This window comes from Phascolarctos cinereus, unplaced genomic scaffold (assembly GCF_003287225.1).
Source record: "Phascolarctos cinereus isolate Bilbo 61053 unplaced genomic scaffold, phaCin_HiC Scaffold_4;HRSCAF=312, whole genome shotgun sequence".
NCBI classification, from domain to species: Eukaryota; Metazoa; Chordata; class Mammalia; order Diprotodontia; family Phascolarctidae; genus Phascolarctos; species Phascolarctos cinereus.
This window is the reverse complement of record NW_027555847.1, coordinates 437,855,526-437,875,674: the sequence shown is the minus strand read 5'-3', so window position 1 is coordinate 437,875,674 and position 20,149 is coordinate 437,855,526. Positions and strand designations below refer to the sequence as shown.

The 20,149-nt window shown below is 34.0% G+C and overlaps 1 protein-coding gene across 1 annotated transcript in view; it reads right to left on the bottom strand.

The window, feature by feature from the left end:
- LOC110214718 (glutamate decarboxylase 1-like) overlaps positions 1-20,149 on the bottom strand; it is a 65,392-nt gene that overhangs the window by 12,661 nt on the left and 32,582 nt on the right. The window contains 7 exon segments of the mRNA XM_078151773.1: positions 779-843; positions 1,716-1,832; positions 2,283-2,337; positions 6,442-6,451; positions 6,454-6,520; positions 9,057-9,171; positions 10,603-10,719. Of these exon segments, the coding sequence (XP_078007899.1) occupies positions 779-843; positions 1,716-1,832; positions 2,283-2,337; positions 6,442-6,451; positions 6,454-6,520; positions 9,057-9,171; positions 10,603-10,719 (546 nt within the window).

Below are 20,149 nucleotides of genomic sequence, written 5' to 3'. Positions count from 1 at the left end.
AAGCCTTTCTATTAGTTATTTCTCATGCCTGGAATATTGCCCCTTTTCATTACTGCCTCTTAGAAACTCTGGTTTATTTCAAGACTCAGCTCAGGTACTAGCTTCTGTAGGAGGCCTTGCTCACCCCATGACCCCAGTTGCTAATATCTTCTGATCTAAAATTACCTTATATCTGCATATATCTTTTATATACCTATGTATGTCTACACTATTTTAATCCAACAGAATGTAAGATTTTTGAAGGCAGGTTCAATTTTTTGTTTTTTCTTTGTATTACCATCACTTACTACAATGTCTGACACATAGTAACTGATTAATAATTTCTTGTTGATGATAATGATAGTGATGATGATGGTGGCTCACTTGCTAATTATCACATATTATGCATTATCTTCCATTTCCATGCATTTGCACTGGCTATCCACCATAGCCGGAACATTGTCCTTCTTCATTGTCATCTCTTAAAATCCCTATCTTCCTGATAGACCCAGTTCAAACACCATCTCCTTCAAGGAGCTTTTCCCACCAATTGACCCAGGTGCTAAGTTCTTCCCCTCCCCCTGATTAATTTCGGTCAACTTTGTATGTAATTTGTATATGATCATACATGTAAATGTTGTATCATCTCCCCTACATTTTTGCCTTTTATTATTTATCCAGGGCTTAGTACCATGTCTTACATATAATAAAAACTATTTTTTTTCTTTTATTAATACCTACTTCTCTTTTATGGTCAAAATCTTTTCCCAAAATAATGTAATAGAGTCGGTCTATTCACCTTTCAATGCCATGAAGCTTATAAGAATGCTTTTTGGACATCAATAATCCACCTCCCCATGCTGCCTAAAACAAACATGGAAAAAATATCAATTCTAATTAATAATAATAATTCTCAAATAATAATTCTCATTATTTTTTTTAAATCTTTCATTTATGTCTTATTCATTTGCTCTCTCTAGTATATAAATTCTAACCTGGATTAGAATAATCCCTCTTTTTGAAAACATAACCCTAATTCCTACTATAGCTCTCTGGGTATACTCCTATTGCATGGCCAATTAAAGTCCTTATTTTTCAATTAATGAAAGAAGAACTCTTGAGGACAATGAACAGAGATAGATGAAATAATTAATTTGGCATGAAATTTGGCAATAATACTCAATAACCCAAATTCCACTCCACTAATTTTTATTTGGGCAAGACTATCATTGAAAGACTGGAGGAACATTCCTAAGTACAGCTTTCTCAATTGCTAGTTTCCAAGTGTTTAGATTCTCTTAAATGACTTTCGATTACTATATTATTTTGAGTTAAAGGAGTGTAAGCTACTTCTTGATATTATTAATTAGATGGTCAACCAAGCAGACAAATGAACGATATTATGAACACTTTGGATTTGGACTTAGAAAACAAAGAGGAAGATTCTAACATGACATCTACCAATCAATAAAATGGCAGCTCTCTACATTATCATTTTAAAAGCATTTTTCAAAATTGCACTTTCTTCTGTTTTTTTGTGCAATGTAGGCCAATTTAACACCATGCACACATGCATTCATCTAAGTAAATGAGATTTGAAGCAAATTGTCTGCCTTGCCTTCAGGGCACACAAAGAATCATTGACGATTCTTTCTTATATTCAGTTTTTTTCAAGCAAATGTATATTCAGTTTTTTTCAAGCAAATGTGTAAGTCAGACACAACTATATGCCTTACATCCATGTGCATCCAGAGGCTGTGCCGCTCACAAACATCAGCAATGTTTTTCAGAGGATCAAAGGCGCCATACACTGTTGTACCTGCTATGGCACTGACACAGAAGGGAGTAAGTCCCTGTCAAGAACAGAAGGTCACTGGCGCATGTGTGAGGAAGCAAGATTCTTACAGCTTATGAGGTTAAACATTAACTTAATTGACAATCCTTTCCACACAGTTCTTTAATTCCTCAAAATTTCCATATAATTACTTTGTGTCCCTCAAGGTGTCAAGTTTTTCTTTTCTATTGCATTCCATTGGTATGAAAGAAAATAATACCTACCATATGAACAGAGGAAAGTGGATAGGCTAATGATTTGTTAATTCTCTTTCTGACTTTTGCCAGAAGTAAAGCCAGTGAAGAAGCTACCCATAACATCTTATAGTAGTAGAGCTTGTGTAGCTCTCTTTGGGATGGTCTTTTGGGGACAGTTTTATTTCTTCTATATTTCTTTTTCAATTATACAGTGTAGAAAATGCCATTTTTTTATCACTTAATATTCCATGCTGAGACATTTTAAAACATACCATTTTCTTGGCTCATAGTATATTTTCCTCTAATTCTAGTGGAATCATCTTCCCCCTTAAAAATGTAGATTGTTGGGAAAGACACACTTTGTTAGCTATTCATTTTGAGTAACATATAAAAGATAAAGAATTAATGTAAGTTTTTAAGGTCAGGTTCTTGGTATGGCATTTTCCAAAGGACATCAACTTTAGGAGAAATATCTTAATTATCTAGCAAATTGACCTATGCACAGTGGGTGCTCAAAATTGTCTTTCTGATTATCAACTGGGCTTTTTAATCAACTGCATTACACATGTACATATTTGGAAATATTTAGCATTTCTTATTTAGTGGAATTGCTATTCTTTCATAATCATCTAACATCTTTCATTAAAATAGAGCTTTGATGTTTATAAAGTACTTTACATAAATTATCTCATTTCATCCTCAGGACAATCTTATGGTGTTGGCATAATCATTAGCCTCTTTTATATATAAAAATCTGAGACGCCAGGGAGCCTTCAGTGACTTGTTCATAGTCACTCAGTTAGCAAGTATGTGAGGCAGGATTTAAACCCAAAGTCTTCCTGACTCCAAGTCTTGTAAACTACCCATAATGCCATACTGCTGCTTTACCCATTCAGATATCCCAGAATTACCACAAAAATGAAGGCAAAGGAAAATAGGGCAAGCAAATTCAATTTTGCAATCCTCTGAAAGTGTGAGCAACACAATTTTCCAGACTGTGATTATAGGAAAATAGATCTTGAGCTGAACGGGATCTCAAAGGACTTCTATTCAAATTTCTTTATTTTATAGTTGAGGAAACTGAGGCCAAGAGAGAGCAAATGACCTATCCAATGTCACAAATCTATAGCTCCATAATATACAATGCTTTGAGAAAAGTGAGGATCAGTTTTCTCTGATATCCTTTTTTTTTGCAGTAATTTTGTCACTTGTTCCTGAAGAAAATGTAAACTTCTATACAGGTGGAACTATTAGTATATCAAGTCACTATGTTGTTGTTTTCTCTTTGACAGTAGCCTACTTGGATATACAAGATCATACTTTTTAAACACAAGATCAATCAAATTGCTCATCCTTCAAGCTCACTATTTCTTAAAATAGCCCAGAGCTCTGAATATGCCTATGACACTTCAATATAATGCAGAGAGGTAAATAAACTTGCTTTCTGAGAACAATTCACCAGCTACCTGTGGCTCAATATCAAGTCACACCAGTTACCAACTTCTGTGAGTACCAATTTTGCAGGAAGGATGTGTTATCTGAAATCTAGAAAATTAAAATTGCACTAATAATTTTAATGGTACTGTGAACAGATTTTCTTTTAATTGAAGTATACACACACACACACACACACACACACACATATATATATCATTTGATAAAACCTTTATAAGCCTATATATGTATATATATATACATATATATATATACATATATAATACATATATATATATATATATACATATATAATATATATATATGTGGTTGTGTGTGTATATATATATTTAACAGCAAGCACTATGACTTTATATGTTCAATCTCCTTGGGGACTTGAGTGATTTGGAAAGGCAGAGAGGCTCAATGCCTTCCTCCTCTGATAGTTTTTAGAAGACACAAGGCCACAGTGAGATTTCTTTCTTTTTCATTTACATGGCTGTCATTGTACAGTTAATCTCACAATTATTCACATGGGGTATGCAAGTGTAATGAACTTGTAAATAAAGAATACAAAACAAGAGAAAACAGTATATTTTGGCATGTTAATAATTCTGTGTCAAATTAAAGAAATGTATTCTTGACCATGAGCCTGGGGGTTCTCCACAATTTGGAGGACAAACCATTCCATATTTGTTGTATTAAACTTATTTACCTCTTATATTATTGACTTTGAAATGTTTAAGGCTTATTTCCTCAACAAAGTGTTACTCTTCTTAAAGATACAACAATATAGCTATTTTACATCTCCCATTGAACCTATCACAGTGCCCTGTACTTAATAGCTATTCAAAGGTAATCATGATAATGCACTTATAAATATATTTAAAATCAACACTATTATTTCATAGCCATATAGTGCTTTAAGGTTACAGAGTCTTTTATATTTATATTATTCCCATAACAATCCCAGAAATTGGGTAAGTAGAGCATACCATTTTATTCCCATTTTACTTATGGGAAAATTGAGGAAATGAGTTGCCCAAGGTCACAGTATTTGTCAGTGGCAAAGCTGGTACCTGAATACAGGCATCTTGACTCTATCCAACTGTTTCTTCTCCTTAAACCACAATTCTTCCCTCACAGCAATCATTTTGTGCAATGCAATATTATAGTCTAGTATTTAATCCATTGCACCCAACCTAAAGTTAATTAATTAATTAATTCTATTTTTGACTGAGTCTAATTGAAACAATCGGTATAACTATATGTCAGGCGCTATAACAGACAGAGGATATACTAGTACAAAGACTGAAACAATCCCTGCTGTCAAAGATCTTAATAGTACAAATAGCAAGTACCTATAAAATATATACAACTTATATATAAAGGCAATAAATAGAAACATTCACATTAGTTAAGAACAAGGTAGTTTGGAAAGGAGATGTGAGAAATTTGGGATATCATAGTAAACTTCATGCAAAAGATGGAGTTTGAGCAGAAAAAAAAAGAGACTGTATGAAGTAGAGATAAAGAAGAAGTGCATTCTGAGAAAGAGGAACAACCAGCACAATGACAAGAAGATGGCAGATGGAGAATCCTGTGTGAGGAATAGAGACAAGGCCAGTCTAGCTGGATTATAGAATAGAGAACAGGAAGTAATTTCCAATGATACTGGACATATAGGTTGGAGCAGGTTACATATGGCCTTAAAAACTAACTAGAGGAGTTACATTTCATTTGAGAGGCAATAGAAAACCACCAGAGTTGGATGAGTATGGGAATCAAATGATCAGACCTCTATTTATGGAAATTAACTTTGGCAACATTGTATGTGATGGACATGAATGCTGAATGAAAGTGTTTAGATGGAAATAAAATAAGTTCAATTTTAGACTAGTTTAGATATCCTCAGGACATCCAATAGGAAGGGCAACTGGGACTGAAGCTCAGGGCAGTCAAGCTAAATGTAAAGAACATCTACATAGAGGTGATACTTAAAGTTATGAAATTTGATGAGAAAATGAGAGAGAAGACAAAGATGAAGACAAGAAGAAGAAGAAGAAGAAGAAGAAGAAGAAGAAGAAGAAGAAGAAGAAGAAGAAGAAGAAGAAGAAGAAAAGGAGTAGTAGGAGGAGGAAGAGGAGGTGATGGAGAAAGAGGAGGAAGAGGAGGAATGAGGAGGAGGAAGAAGGGGTGGAAGAGGAGGTAGAGTAGAGCACCTGGGTCATAACCTTGGCAAACACACAACATTAGAAGATGTGAAATGGATTATGAACCTGTAAATGTGACTGAGAAGATGTAGTAAGACAGGCAGGAGGCAAGTCAATAGTATAAAGAAAATCCCAAAGGAAAGAGACTGTCCAGGAAGAGAGGGTATTCGATAGTCTCAAATGTAGCAGATACACCAAGAGGGATTAGGACAAAGGAATGACTGTCAGATTTGTTTTTAAAATTTTGTTTTGTTTTTATTTTTAGGCAATTGGGATTAAGTGACTTGCCCAGGGTCACATAGCTAGTAAGTGTCAAGTATTTGGGCTAAGGCCAGATTTGAACTCAGGTCCTCCTGACTTTAGGGTCAGTGCTCTATCCATTATGCCATGTAGATGCCCCCTAAAACTGTCAGATTTGACAGTGAAGATACCATTGGAAACTTTGGAGAGAGCATTTTCAGTTTAGTAATGAGGTCAGAAAGCAGTTTTCAAAGAATTGAGGAGCAAAAAGAAGTAGAGGCAGTGAGTATAGGAGCCTTTTCAAGTAGTTCAGTTGAGAAAGGGAGGTGAGATATAGGACAATAGTTAGGATGAATGGTAGGAAAGATTTCTCTTAAGGATAGGGTAACATGTATCTTTGGAAACAATGGAGAAAGACATAGATAGGAAGCCTAAGCTGGTTTGAACTAGATGTCTTCCTAAGAAACCTATGTGAAATCAAAACATAACAGAATCTCAGAAGTCAGGTTAATTACAGATTTATAAGAGAAGAGTTAAATCTTACCTTTCATCTCTTTTACCTCAATCACATTATCAGTTCCAATGCCAAGTACTGCTGCTGTTTTCCTTATGGAATAATGACTCTTGAAAAACAAACAAAAAAGATATAGCTATATTGATATATAAGATGTAGCATAGCTTAGTGGATAGAGAGACAGAGTCAGGAAAGGATCTACACATTTGTTTCTCTTAGAAAAAAGAATGGTGTCTTATACTTTTTTTTAGTGTTCTGTATACTGCTCGACACTGCTAAAGAACTATGTGAGGAGGAGAGAGAGACACACACAGACACAGAGAGATTGAGATAAAGAGAGAGAAAATGGTGTCATGATTAGAGTAGTGTGTTGAAGTCATGAAGATCTGTGTTTAGGTCTTGCCTATGATACGTATTGGCTATGTCACCCCAGAAAATCCACTTACCTAGTTTGTCCTCCAGACAAATCTTTAACACTGTTAGTTTTGGAGTAATTGTAGATCTTCAGCAGTGGAGGCAGCTCTCCACCCTATACTGATGATCTCATAGGTTTGAATAAAAGAAGAAAAAGAAATACACTCTCAGCTTTATGTATATGTGTGTGTATGCACACACACTTATGCATAAGCACCATGGATTGATAATACGTGTTTCTAGCTATTATATTTATGTATAATATATTTATTATAATAAAATATATTTATTACCTACATAGTTATTTTTCTAGGATTATGGATATTCTTCTGTATTTACATCAGAGACCTTCTTTTTCATATCTTCACCACTGGCTCTGAGGGTAAGATGGCAGTCATGTCTTATGTTCTCTTGTGCTTGTTCACCTCTGATATGGCCATGCCACAAAACTCAGGTCCTTCCTAACATCTTTCCCAATTTCTCCTCGTGTTATACAAAACAATGAGAATAAGTGACTCATTTAAGGTAAAATAAATAGGAGCAGAGTCAAAACTGGAACACAGATCTCCAAACCCTCAGTCTGCATTTTGTCCACTAGCACATGCTGTCCTATCTTATGAATGTCACCAAGATGGTAGTGACAGGTGTGATTGAAAATCTACTAGCCTAAATTCTATTTTAATTGTCAGCACAGGCTTTATTACACCAACACAGTATTTCCCAAATGTTGGAGACCTCTTTTCTTCCCATGCTAGAAAGAGAAAGAATGAAATAAAATTGTTCCTGTAGAGTGATTGAAGAGCAAGAGATATATACTCAATAACATAATAGAATTCTCATTAATTTAACATTTTTATGGTGTTAAAATTGCATCTAGATGGAAGAGTAACAGAATATTAACCATTTGGAGAAAATAAATGAAACAACAGTTTCATTTCATTCATGATAACATGTATCAATTAAAGTACAATGGTAAAATGTCCATTTGAATTAACAAACTGTAGTCCATTAGAAAGAGTTCTCCAGTATTAGGAAACGCCAACCATTCCACAAACTGAGTCTCCCAAAAGAAACACAATTTCTTTAAGTTGAACTTTAAAGCTAGCAATAGAAGGGCACTTGATTTTAAATGATGTGGCAGGAGAGAAGGAGAGGAAAATCAGGCCAATTAGAAGATTTTGCTTATTTAAAAAAAAAGAATGAAAGAAAGAAAACAAAAGTAGAAAGTGAAAGTAATGTTATATATTTATTCGGGGCCTTAAGGCTGAAATATATATCAGTGGTAATTATATATATAATACAAAATTTTATATTAGTAAATCTAAATATAATATATGTAAAATTTTATGTTAATCATGTTGGGAAGCTGTGTGGTATAGTGGATAAAGTACTGGGCTTGGAGTTAGAAAGACTCTTCTTCCTGAGTTTAAACCTGGCCTCAGACACTAGCTGTGTGACTCTGGGTAAATCATTTAATCCTGTTTATCTCAGTTTTTTCCTCTGTAAAATGGGCTGGAGAAAGAAATGGCAAACTGTTCCAGTATCTTTGCAAAGAAAACCCGAAATGAGGTCACAAAGAGTCAGACATGAATGAAATGACTGAACAAGAATGAAGTTAGTAATGTCATATCATATCATATTATATCGTTTCATAACATATCTGTGTGTAAACATATCCACACATCCTACAAGTCATAGTATACCTTTATTTTTTTTTTAAAACTGCAATAGAATTTTTGGAATACAACATCTTGTTACAGACTAGCTCTTCAATCAAAGTTTTTCTTTCCCAGTAACATCTTTGTCCCTAAATCAGAAACTGAGACACTTTCACTATTATTGACCTCACAGTTGCTTATTTCATTAAAAAAAAGAAAAGACAGAATGTGCTTGCTTTAAACATGCTACAGGTCTCTGTTTTTTTATTTTTAGATAAAGGGCATATTATGTCCTTTCCATTTTCTTCTTTATTTTTAACCTGCTACAATGAATATTTTCCATACAGAATTATTTATATCATCTATCTTCTCAGTTATAAATGACTACAAACTGACATTCTCACACACATAGCACTTTATGGTATGGCCACATATACACTTTTCCCCAGAGAATTGTGAATCTGTTTGATACATGAAGTAGCCCTTCTGTCTTTTCAGGGTCTTATCAATGTTTCTTGTTATTTTTAAGTTATACATTTTAGGACTATTTATTCATTTAAAAACTTTACTTACATGTTCAGAAACAAATAATACAATTTGTGGAAGTACAGCCATGCCTTTGGTTTTACTCTGTGGAAATTTTTTGTAACCAGCTACCAATATGCTATATAGATTTGATATGCTCCCCCTTATGGAAAAGAGAGAAAGGGGACACTAATAATCCAATTTTTAATAAATTAGAATGGAGAAAGAAAATAATGTTAAATTGTGAAATCCACCTAACTGAAATTAAAGTCATCTATAGTCATTGATACTATTTTGAAAATATTATCTTATATAGTTTTAAGAGAAAAGTTTAATACCGTAAGTTACTTTTTTGAAGTCCTCTTTCTTGAGTAAAGCAAAAAAAAATTAAATATAAGTACATCCCTGTGGGGGATATGCAAAAAAAAAATATTTTAATGCTATCTACTTTCATGGAATCATTTAATTCATTGGAAAAGGTCTGAGTCCATCTCTTCTGATTGGTAGCTGAATAGGAGTCCCCTTCATAAAACACTTGATCTGAAGCTATCGTTGAGTATACATACATGAAAATATCATTACAGACTTTGCAAAATTATAGAATGGCAGATTATTATAACTGGAAAGATCATTAGCAATCTTTTAGTCCAACACTGTCAAACCTAGGTAGGTCAAATGAAGTCTTGATGCCAAAGAGTAAAGTTAAAATACAGAAGGCACCCAAAAGCTGATTCATAAGCTTTATCAGTGTCTAGTCCATGATCTTTTCTAAAATTAAATTACTCCGAGTTTATAGCAGTGTCCAGGCCTACCAGTCTAGAAATTATAATAAAAATAAGAAATTAAGTTAACCTGGCATAACTTATTTTAATTTGACTCATACTAATTCCTAATGATCATTACTTCCTAAAGTGCACATAAGTCATTAGTGTAGTAATCAATTATAGAATATTTCAGGAGATTAATGAAAATTTTACTGCAGGGTAATTTTCAAAATCTGTTCTTTACATTTTCCTTTAAAATTAAGGCATTTTTCCATTTCCAGTTTCACAGCTACTCACAACAATATCTGAAGTGATTAACAGAGGTTCAAAAATCTCAAGTCAAAGTTCATAGGATTTTAAGAAGTATCATAGATTTAGGGTTGTTATTGTGGAATGTAATCATCCAAAAATCTAGAGACTTGGAATTATTTAGAACCTAAGCATTCACTTTATTCTTTTTTAAAAAAATTTTCTTATACCTCATAGTTTTCCATTGCCTAGAATTTCATCTACATCTTCCCCTTTCTATGTTCCTTGACAGCCATTCTTTTGGTGATGATTTATTGTTTTTAAATAAGAAGATAAAAATTAGTAAAAATCAATCAATATATTATAATCAATACAGCTTAATTATCTTTTTCTTATTTTTTCCAGAGTAAAGAAAAGAGAAAATAGTGGGGAGAGAAAACAGCCAAGTGAAATAAATTGAAATTTGACAAGCATCATCAAAACTAAAAGAAAGCTATGCCTAAATTTCACTCTTGAAAAGAATCGTCATTCTTTTTTATGCCCCATTACATATGATTTAATCTGGCCATTAAAAATTCTGCTTACCATGAGAAAATATCCCATCAGCTTCTGTTTCTCCCCATCCAATCATTTTATGCATTTTCTTCAGAAGCATCATTTCCATGACAGTAAATACAGGGGATATTTCATATGTAAACCTGTATATGATATAAATTGAATTGCTGATTGCATTAAAAGCTATACATGCATAAAATAAGCATCGTCTGTAGTAATGGCTAATAGTTACATAGCCCTTAAATACTTACAAGGCATTTTGCATAAATTATGTTAATCAATTTTTACAACAATGTGTAAAGTTGGTCTTATTTTAAACACATTTAATGTGTGAGGAAACTGAACCTGAAAAAGAGGAAGTGACTTGCCCAGGATCAGACAATTAATAAGTGTCTAAGATAGGACTTGAACCTATGTCTTCCTGACTGCAAGTCCAATATTATTTTTACTATACCACATTGCGTCCTATATTGACTGTGCAGGATTACAAAATTCAGGGTTTAACAGATTGAAAAATAATAATGTTACATGGTCTCTTTTCTATATTTAATAGGCTATAAAGCTTCTTTAAATGCATCACCCAATAATCTATCACTTTTCTTTTTCTACTATATGTGTAAACAAAATTGCTGTTTTTAAGAATAGTAATTCTCTAAACTAAGTATGCTTCATAAACCAGATTTATGAGAATGATTGCAGAATTAGCCCTGTCAAATTTCTTGTGCCTCAATCTTAAGATGCTTCCTATTGTCTTAAAAGAGACTTTAAAATAATCATAGAAGAAACACAACAAAATTGCCAATGACTAACTAGTAATAATGCTTTGTTTATAGGGTACTTTAATTTTGAAAAAGTATTTTAAATACATTATCCCATTTGAAGCTCATGACTGTGATGTGACATAAGTTCTACAGGCATTATCATCCTCCCATTTTGTACATAAGGAAAGGAAGTATTAAATAGTTTTAGTGAGTTGCCTATTGTTAAGGAGCAAGGAGCAGAAAGAAAATTCAAAATCAGGTCTCCTGATGCTAAACTCACTGTCATTTCCACAACACTGCACTGCCCCCAAGAAGAAAAAATAAGCAGAAGTCATGAGTCTAGCTGATGTTTAATCATAAGTTTTGAATTTATAGTAGTTCTAGTCCTACTTGTTGCTAGCTAACTGCTTATGGAATGTCAAATAGAAAAATAAGCTTTCAAAGAGCACTGATAATATTCAAAAGAAAAAGAAATTTCTTTCCTTCTATGTGAAAGAATGTAGAATGAGTGTCTAGCTTGCTTGTTTCACTTTGATTTTTAAGATTCATTTCTGTGAGATATTTTTATTGCTACCTATATATTCCTCAATTCTGATACAGCATATTACTTTCATTTTTGTCTAACTCAACACCTCCTATTTTCTAATTGCCAAAGGCACTGTCCTAAAAATTTATGATTTGCTTCAAAACAACTTGGCAGCAGAGCCCATGAGTCAGGAGATCAATTTTCTGATTATTGCAAGATTTGTTTTGGCAAAGGGATGTAGTAAGAGAACTTCACAGGGAGGATGAATTCAGTACTTATAAAAAAAAAAAAGAATGACAGCCTTTATGTTTTGTAAAACTCTTTGAATAGGATATCTCATTTGATCCTCAGAACAAGCCTGAGAAGTAGATGCTATTATTATCCCCATCTTATAGATGAGAAAAGTAAGGCTGAGTTTTAGTAACCTGTTCAAAGCTAGTAACTGCCTGAGGCAGGAAATGAACTCAATATTCCTAACTCCAAGTATAGAATTCTATCAACTACAATAACTGCCCTTTATATCCTTCTTCTTCACATTATATTAGTTTATAAGGAAGCAGAAATTCTGCATATTGCAACCCATACTAAAGCAGGCAGCTAGGTGGTGCAGGGGATAAGGTGCTCTGGGCCTGAAGTCAGAAAGACTTGTCTTCCTGAGTTCAAATCTGGCCTAAGACACTTACTAGTTGTATGACCCTAGGAAAGGCACTTAAGCCTGTTTGCCTTAGTTTGCTCATCTGTAAAATGAGCTGGAGGAGGAAATGGCAACTCCTTCCAGTATCTTTACTAAGAAAATCCCAAATATGGTCAAGAAGACATGACTAACATGACTGAAAAACAACAAAAAATAACCACAAACCTCAGACTATTGAAGTGAATGGTCCTTATATAAAGATATGCAAAGATCAAGTACCAGTTAAAGTTCTTGGCACAGGACATAAATGAATAGATTTATGACTTAAGTTCTTTTGTAATTTCAACTGTGGAAGATAACCATTAGCCACAACAGGCTGCCATAGAATGATGGCTAACCAACTGAAAATTGCCCCATTATAAAATTATAGGAGATCCTATCATGGTCTTCATAGACACAACATTAAGATAAAGAAGAAGAAATCTCCAGAGAGTGGTCTCAGTGGCCCCTAATATGCTCTACCCCAAAAGTTGCCTTTCTTTGCTTAGAAGCAGCTGAAGAGAACCAGAGCCAAGATGGTGGAATAAAAGCAGAAATTCACTTGAACTCTCCCAAATTCTCCTCCTAACAACTTTTAAATATTCTTCAAATCAAATTGTGGAGTGGCAGAACTAACAAAAAATCTGGTTGAAAAAAAATTTCCAGACTAAGGCAACTTATGTCAGCAAAAAAGGTCTCTCTCACTGGGGTGGTGGACAGGCCTGTAGCGTGATACAACATGGGCCACCCTAGCAAGCCTGAAGTAGGCCTTGTAGGCAGCTGTGTCAGCGACAGCAGCAGCTTTCACTGTAGGCAGGAGCGCATAGATTGTAAGGGGGTCAAATAATTGATTGAAAGAAGATTACAGGGGACCTTTTGCTGGTACTGGGTATAGAACTCTGTCACATTGTCCAAATGGAGTTTCAGATCACAGACCTGGGGAAAAGAGGAACACTGGTGTACTACCATTTGTATTCCCAGGGGAGTAAGGGCCTTGGCCACAATTCCAAGGTAGAGAGTAATCCTGGTGGTTGATCACAAATCAGAACACAGGCAAGGCGACCAGTAATAATACATCTCATTAGATCATATCACCTGCAAAGAATTGAAAATTCACAGACCTCCAGAACTAGCTCTGAAAATAGCAGCATGAAAAATCTGAAACTTGGGACAGTAACTTCTACACCATGTGAGCAAAGCTCCACTTTAACATAGAATTAAAAGTCAAGAAATAGGTTAGGAAAACAACTCTCCCTTATTAACCCCTGAAAGCCCAGAAAATATCACCCCAGGAAAAACCCTGGAACAGCTGAACCAGAAGAAAGATGGTGTGCAGCAGTCCAGTATCCCAGGTAGCTTGAGGGATTAATTGGAAAGGCTCATCTTTCCCTGGGGGAATGGGAGCAGTACAGAATGGGAGGCATCCCAGCAAGCTAGTGGAAAGACCCACATCAGCATACCAGGAGGAGATACTGAAGCCCAGGTGGTAGAGCAACACCTGGACCCCAAGTTCCTCATTGAGAGCAGGAGAACCAGTGGAAACCAGCTCAGAAAACCACCAAGTGCCTCAGCATTCTACAACAACCTCTCACAGTGCCTCAGTGAAACTAAGGTAAGCAGTGCTCCAAGGGGACCCAGGCAAATAAACACCCTATAGCACTCATCTGAAAAGAGCTGAAGAAAGCAAAAGGAAGGAAAGGCCTGGGTGAGAAGGAAATCTCCAGGACCCACACTTCCCAATCCTAACCCTAGAGTTCCAGTATTGTTGTTTCCAGCCCAACACCAGGTAAGCTGCCATAATCCTACAGACTCCAACTGCCAACACTGGAGGACCCAGCACACACAGCCATCGACCAGGCCCTAGGCTCCCAATACAAGAAGCTTAGGTCAGTGCCCTCAGCTCCCCAGCAAGAGAGCCCAATCTCTTTAAAGGCCAGGAAATAAGCAAACACCATGAGCAAAAAGAAATATACATAGATTCTTATTATGGGAAGAGTAAAGATCAAGGCAAAATTCTGAAGAGGACAACATTGTCAACAAAGCCACATCTGGAACCTCAAAAGGGAATATGAAGTGCTCTGAAGCCCAAAAAGTCTTCTTAGAGGAGCTCAAGAAGGATTTTAAAAGTCAAATGAGAGAGGTAGAAGAAAAAATGAGAGGTATGCAAGAAAGAGTCAATAGCTTGGAAAAGGAAGGACAAAAATTAACTGTAGAGAACAAATCCCTAAAAAATACAATTGGCTAAATGAAGAAGGAGGTACAAAATCTAATAGAAGAAAACAATTCATTAAAAATCAGAATTGAGCAAATGGAAGCTAATAACTCCATGAGAGAGCAAGAATTAGTCAAACAAAAACAAAAGAATGAAAAAAATACATGAAAATGTAAAATATCTCATTGGTAAAACAACTGATCTGGAAAATCGATCCAGGAGAGACAATTTAAAAATTATTGGACTACTTAAAAGTCACAACGAAAAAAAGAGCCTGGACAGTATCTTTCAGGCAATCATAAAGGAAAACTGCCCTGAGGTCCTAGAACCAGAGGGTAAAAGAGTCATAGAAAGAATCTACCAATCACCTCCTGAAAGAGATCCCAAATTGAAAATGCCAAGGCATATAGTAGCCAAATTCTAAAATTACCAGATCAAAGAGAATATACTGCAAGTAGCCAGAAAGAAACAATTTAAACATCGTGGAACCACAGTCAGGATTACACAGGATCTTGCAGCTTCTATATTAAAAGACTGTAGGGCATGGAATATGATATTCTGTAAGGCAAAGGAGCTTGGATTAAAACCAAGGATCAGCTACCCAGTGAAAATGAGCATGTCTTTCAGGGGAGGAGTTGAATTTTCAACAAAATGGGGGACTTCCATACCTTCCTGATAAAAAGACCAGAGCTCAACAGAAAATTTGATCTTTAAATACAAGACTCAAGAAAGACATAAAAAGGTAAATGAGACAGAAAGTAACAACATGTTACTAATAAGGACAAACTCTCTACATCCCTACAAGGAAAGATGACACTTATAACTCTTGAGAACTATATTGTTATTACAACATGTAAAAGGGGCATACATAAAGGGGGTGGATATAAGTTGACTTTGATGTAATGATAAAAAAAAATCTAATGAAGTGTGTTAAATGGATCCAAGTAAGTGGATTAATCTGATCTGAGAAAATGTATTGAGAAAGGAGGAGGCAGACCAGGGTAAATTACATCATAGGAAAAGGCACAAAAATCTTTTACAGCAGAGGGAAAGAAGGGAGGGAGATGAGAATTGTTTGAACCTTACTGTCATCAGATTTGGCTTAAGAAGGGAGTAAAATAATCAGTTAGGTATAGAAATCTAACAGATCCTATAGGCAGTAGGAGGGAAAAGGGGAAAGAAAAGGCAGGGGGTTAATAGAAGGAAGGTGGGACTGAGGGAGATGGTCAAAAGCAAAACATTAGTGAAGAGGGAAAAGGAGAAAGGAGAAAGAAAAGCATAAATGGGGGGGAAGGATGAAGACAAAGATACAGATAGTTATCATAATTGTGAATGTCATATATGAATGTAATGGAATACTACTTTGTCAAAAAAAAATGATGAGTAAGCAGACCAGATAAACCTGGAAAGACTTGTATGGACTGATGCTGAGTGAAGTGAGCAGAACCAGGAGAACTTGTACACAGTAACAGCCACATTAAATGATGACTGACTTTGATAGACTTGACCCATCTGAGCAACACAAGGATCAAGACATCTCCAAAATCCTCATGACAGAAAATGATATCCACATCCAAAGAAAGAACTATGGAGTTTAAATGCAGATCAAAGCATACTATTTGCTATTTTTTTTCTTCTGTTGTGTTTTGTTTCCTCTTTCTGGTGGTTCCTCCTATTAATTCTAATTCTTACTTATAACATTGCTAATGTGAAAATATGTTTAATAAGAATGTACATGTATACCCTATATTAGATTGCATACCATCTTGGGGAGGGAGGAAGGGAGGGAGGGAGGAAGAGAAATATTTAAAACTCAAAAGCTTATGGAAGTTATTGTTGATAAATCAAAATAAATTGATTTAAAAAAAGAACTAGCCAAATGGAAGAAAAAGGTACAAAAATCATTTTCTTCATTGAAGAAAATAATTCCTCAAAATATAAGAACTGGGCAAACAAAAGTTCATGATACTATGAGGTACTGAGAAACAATTAAAAAAATCAAAAGAACAGAAAAAAAGAAGAAAATGTGACATCTCAATAGAAAAACAACTGACTTTTCAAATAGATTGAAGAGATGTAATTAAAATTATTGTTTTAAATAGTAATTATTTATTTAATATTATAAATTATTGTAATAAATGCCAAAATTAACCATAAAGGACACATGAAGAAAGGTGTTATATGTGTCCAGAGAAAGAACTGATAAATAAAAGTATGCATAGAATAATTTTACTTATAGATATTTGTAGATATATCTATATCTATATATCTATAAATACATGTATAGCCAGGTAGATATTTCTATCTACAAAAATAAATAAATATATCTATATGTGTCTAGTAGTTGCCATCTCTAGGGTGGAGGGGAGTTTGAAAGAAAAAAAGAAAAAAGAATTTACATGACAATTTTGTTGTGTATTTGAAAAGAATAGCAAGTTCTGCATAGTAGATTTGGTTTCATGTGCAATCATCCTTTTATTTTACTGTGTTATGGAAATGCTTGTTTTATTCCTTAAATGGTAAATAAATGAATAATAAATAGAAATTATTGGACTACTTGAAGGCCATGATGAAAAAAAAACCTAGATATTGTACTTCAAGAAATTATCAAGAAAAACTGCCATGATATCATAAAACCAGAAGGCAAAATAGATGTTGAAAAATCTACTGATCTTCTCCTAAAAGAGATCCCAAAATGAAAACTCTCATGAATATTATGGGCAAATTCCAGGCCTCCCAGGTCAAAGAGAAAATACTTCAAGAAGCCAGAAAGAAACAATTCAAATATTGTGGAGCCACAGTCAGGATCATACAAGATTTAGCAGCTTCTACATTAAAGAATCAGAAGTTTTGGAATATGATGTTCTGGGATGTAAAGGAGATAGATATATTACCAAGAATAATGTGCCCAACAAAACTGAGTATAATTCCTTAAGGGAAAAATAATAAAATAAAGGACTTTCAAGCATTCCTGATGAAGAGACTAAAGCTAAATTAAAAAAAAATGACTTTCAACTATAAGATCCGAGAAACATAAAGAGGTAAACAAGAAAGAGAAATCATAAGGGATTAATATGGTTAAACTCCTTATATTCCTCTATGGGAAGATGATACTAGTAAGCCCTAAAAAATTCCTCATTACTAGGGAAGTTAAAAGGAGTCTATATAGACAGAGTGCATGGATTGAGTTGACTATGACGGAATGGTTTCAAAATGAAAAATAAAGTTAAGGCATGAGAAAGAGGGATGAATGGGGGAAATTATCTCACGTAAAAGGTGCAAAAGGAAGCTCTTTTATAGTAAAGGGGAAAATGGGGGTGTGGTTGGTAACATTTGAATCTTAATGTAATCAGAATTGGTTCAAAGAAGAAATCACACACAAACTCATTTGGATATAGAACTTCATCTTACTCTACAGTGAAGTAGGAAGAAAAGTGGATAAGAGAAAGGGTGGCTGATAGAAGGGAGGGAGGCTTAAGGGAGGCAGTGGTCAGAAGCAAACATTTTTGAGGAGGGTCAGGGTAAAAAGAGAGGAAAAAAGGTATGCAGGGAAAAAAATAGGATGGAAAGAATTACACAGTAATCATAACTGTGAAAATGAATGGGATGAACATTCGTAAATTGGAAGCTGACAACAAAATAATTAAAGATGAGAATCTGACAAAATGTTCTTTACAAGATACACACTTGAAACAGAGATACACACAGAGTGAAAATAAGGAGCTAGAGTGGAATCTATTATGCTTCAGTTGAAGTAAAACAAAAATAAATAAATAAATATACAAACAAGGGTTGCAATCATCTTCTCAGACAAAGCAAAAGGAAAGATAGATCCAATTAAAAGATACACAGAAAAACTACATCATGCTAAAAGGTACCATAGACAATTAATTGATATCAACACTAATGCATCAAAGAGTATAGCATCCAAATTCTTAGAGGAAAAGTTAAATAAGTTACAGGAGGAAATAAACTGTAAAAATATACTAGTAGAGAATCTCAACTTTCCCCTCTGAGAACCAGGCAAATCTAGTAAAAAAATTAAACAACAAAGAAGTTAAAGAAATTGATAGAATTTTTTAAAAGTTACATATGCTAGACCTTTGGGGAAAACTGAATGTGAATGGAAAGGAGTATATCTTTTTTCTCAGTTGTAGAAAGGACCTTTACAAAAATGGGCCATGTATTACGACATAAAAACATCTCAACCAAATATAGAAAAGTAGAAATATTAAATGCATCATTTTCAGATCACAATGCAAGAAAATTTATATTTTATTAAGGGCCACAGAGACATAGCTTAAAATTAATTAGAAACTAAATAGTTTAATCTTAAAATGAGTGGGTCAAAGAACAAATCGTAGAAACAATAAATAATTTCATTAAACAAGATGACAACAAATACACAACACACAAAATTTATGTGATGCTGTGAAAGCAGTGCTTAGAGGAAAATATGTATCTCTAAATGTTTAAATCAATAAAAGAAAGGAAGCAGATTAATGAATTGGATATGCAATTAAAAAAAGAAAACCAGAAAAATAATTAATTCGAAATCCCCAATTAAACGTTAAATTGGAAATCCTGAAAAATCAAAAGAGAGTTTAATAAAATTGAAAGTAAGAAAATCATTGCACTAATAAATAAAAATATATGAACTTGTTTTATTAGAAAAAACAATAAAATAGATAAACCATTGGTTAATTTGATTTCAAAAAAGAAAGAAAGCCAAATTGCCAGTATAAAAATGAAAAAATAAATTTACTATCAATGAAAAGGTAATTAAAACAATTACTAGGGAATATTTTTCTCAATTCCTTGCCAATAAATCTAATAGTCTAAGTGAAATGGATCAATATTTACAAAAATATAAATTAGTTAGATTAACAGAAGAGAAAATAGAATGCTTAAATAATCTTATCTTAGAAAAAGTAATTGAACAAGACATAAATCATCTCCCCAAGGGGAAAAAAAGTCATCAGGACCAGATGGATTCAAAAACAAATTCTAGGGGGCAGCTAGATGATGCAGTGGATAGAGCACTGGCCCTGGAGTCAGAAGGACCTGAGTTCAAATCTTACCTCAGACACTTGACACTTACTAGCTGTGTGACCCTGGGCAAGTCACTTAACCCCATTGCCTAGCAAAAACAAAACAAAACAAAAAGCAAATTCTACTAAACATTTAATTTAATTCCAATATTATATATACTGTTTAGAAAAATATGCAAAGGAGTCATACCAAATTCCTTTTATGACATAAACATGGTGCTGTTGCCTAAACTAGGAAGTGCAAAAAAGAAGAAATAAAATCTCAGACAAATTTCTGTAAAGAATATAGATGTTTTTCTGGATACATTATTCTTAATTGTCCTGTTAGCTACTTTGCTTTCTGGAATATC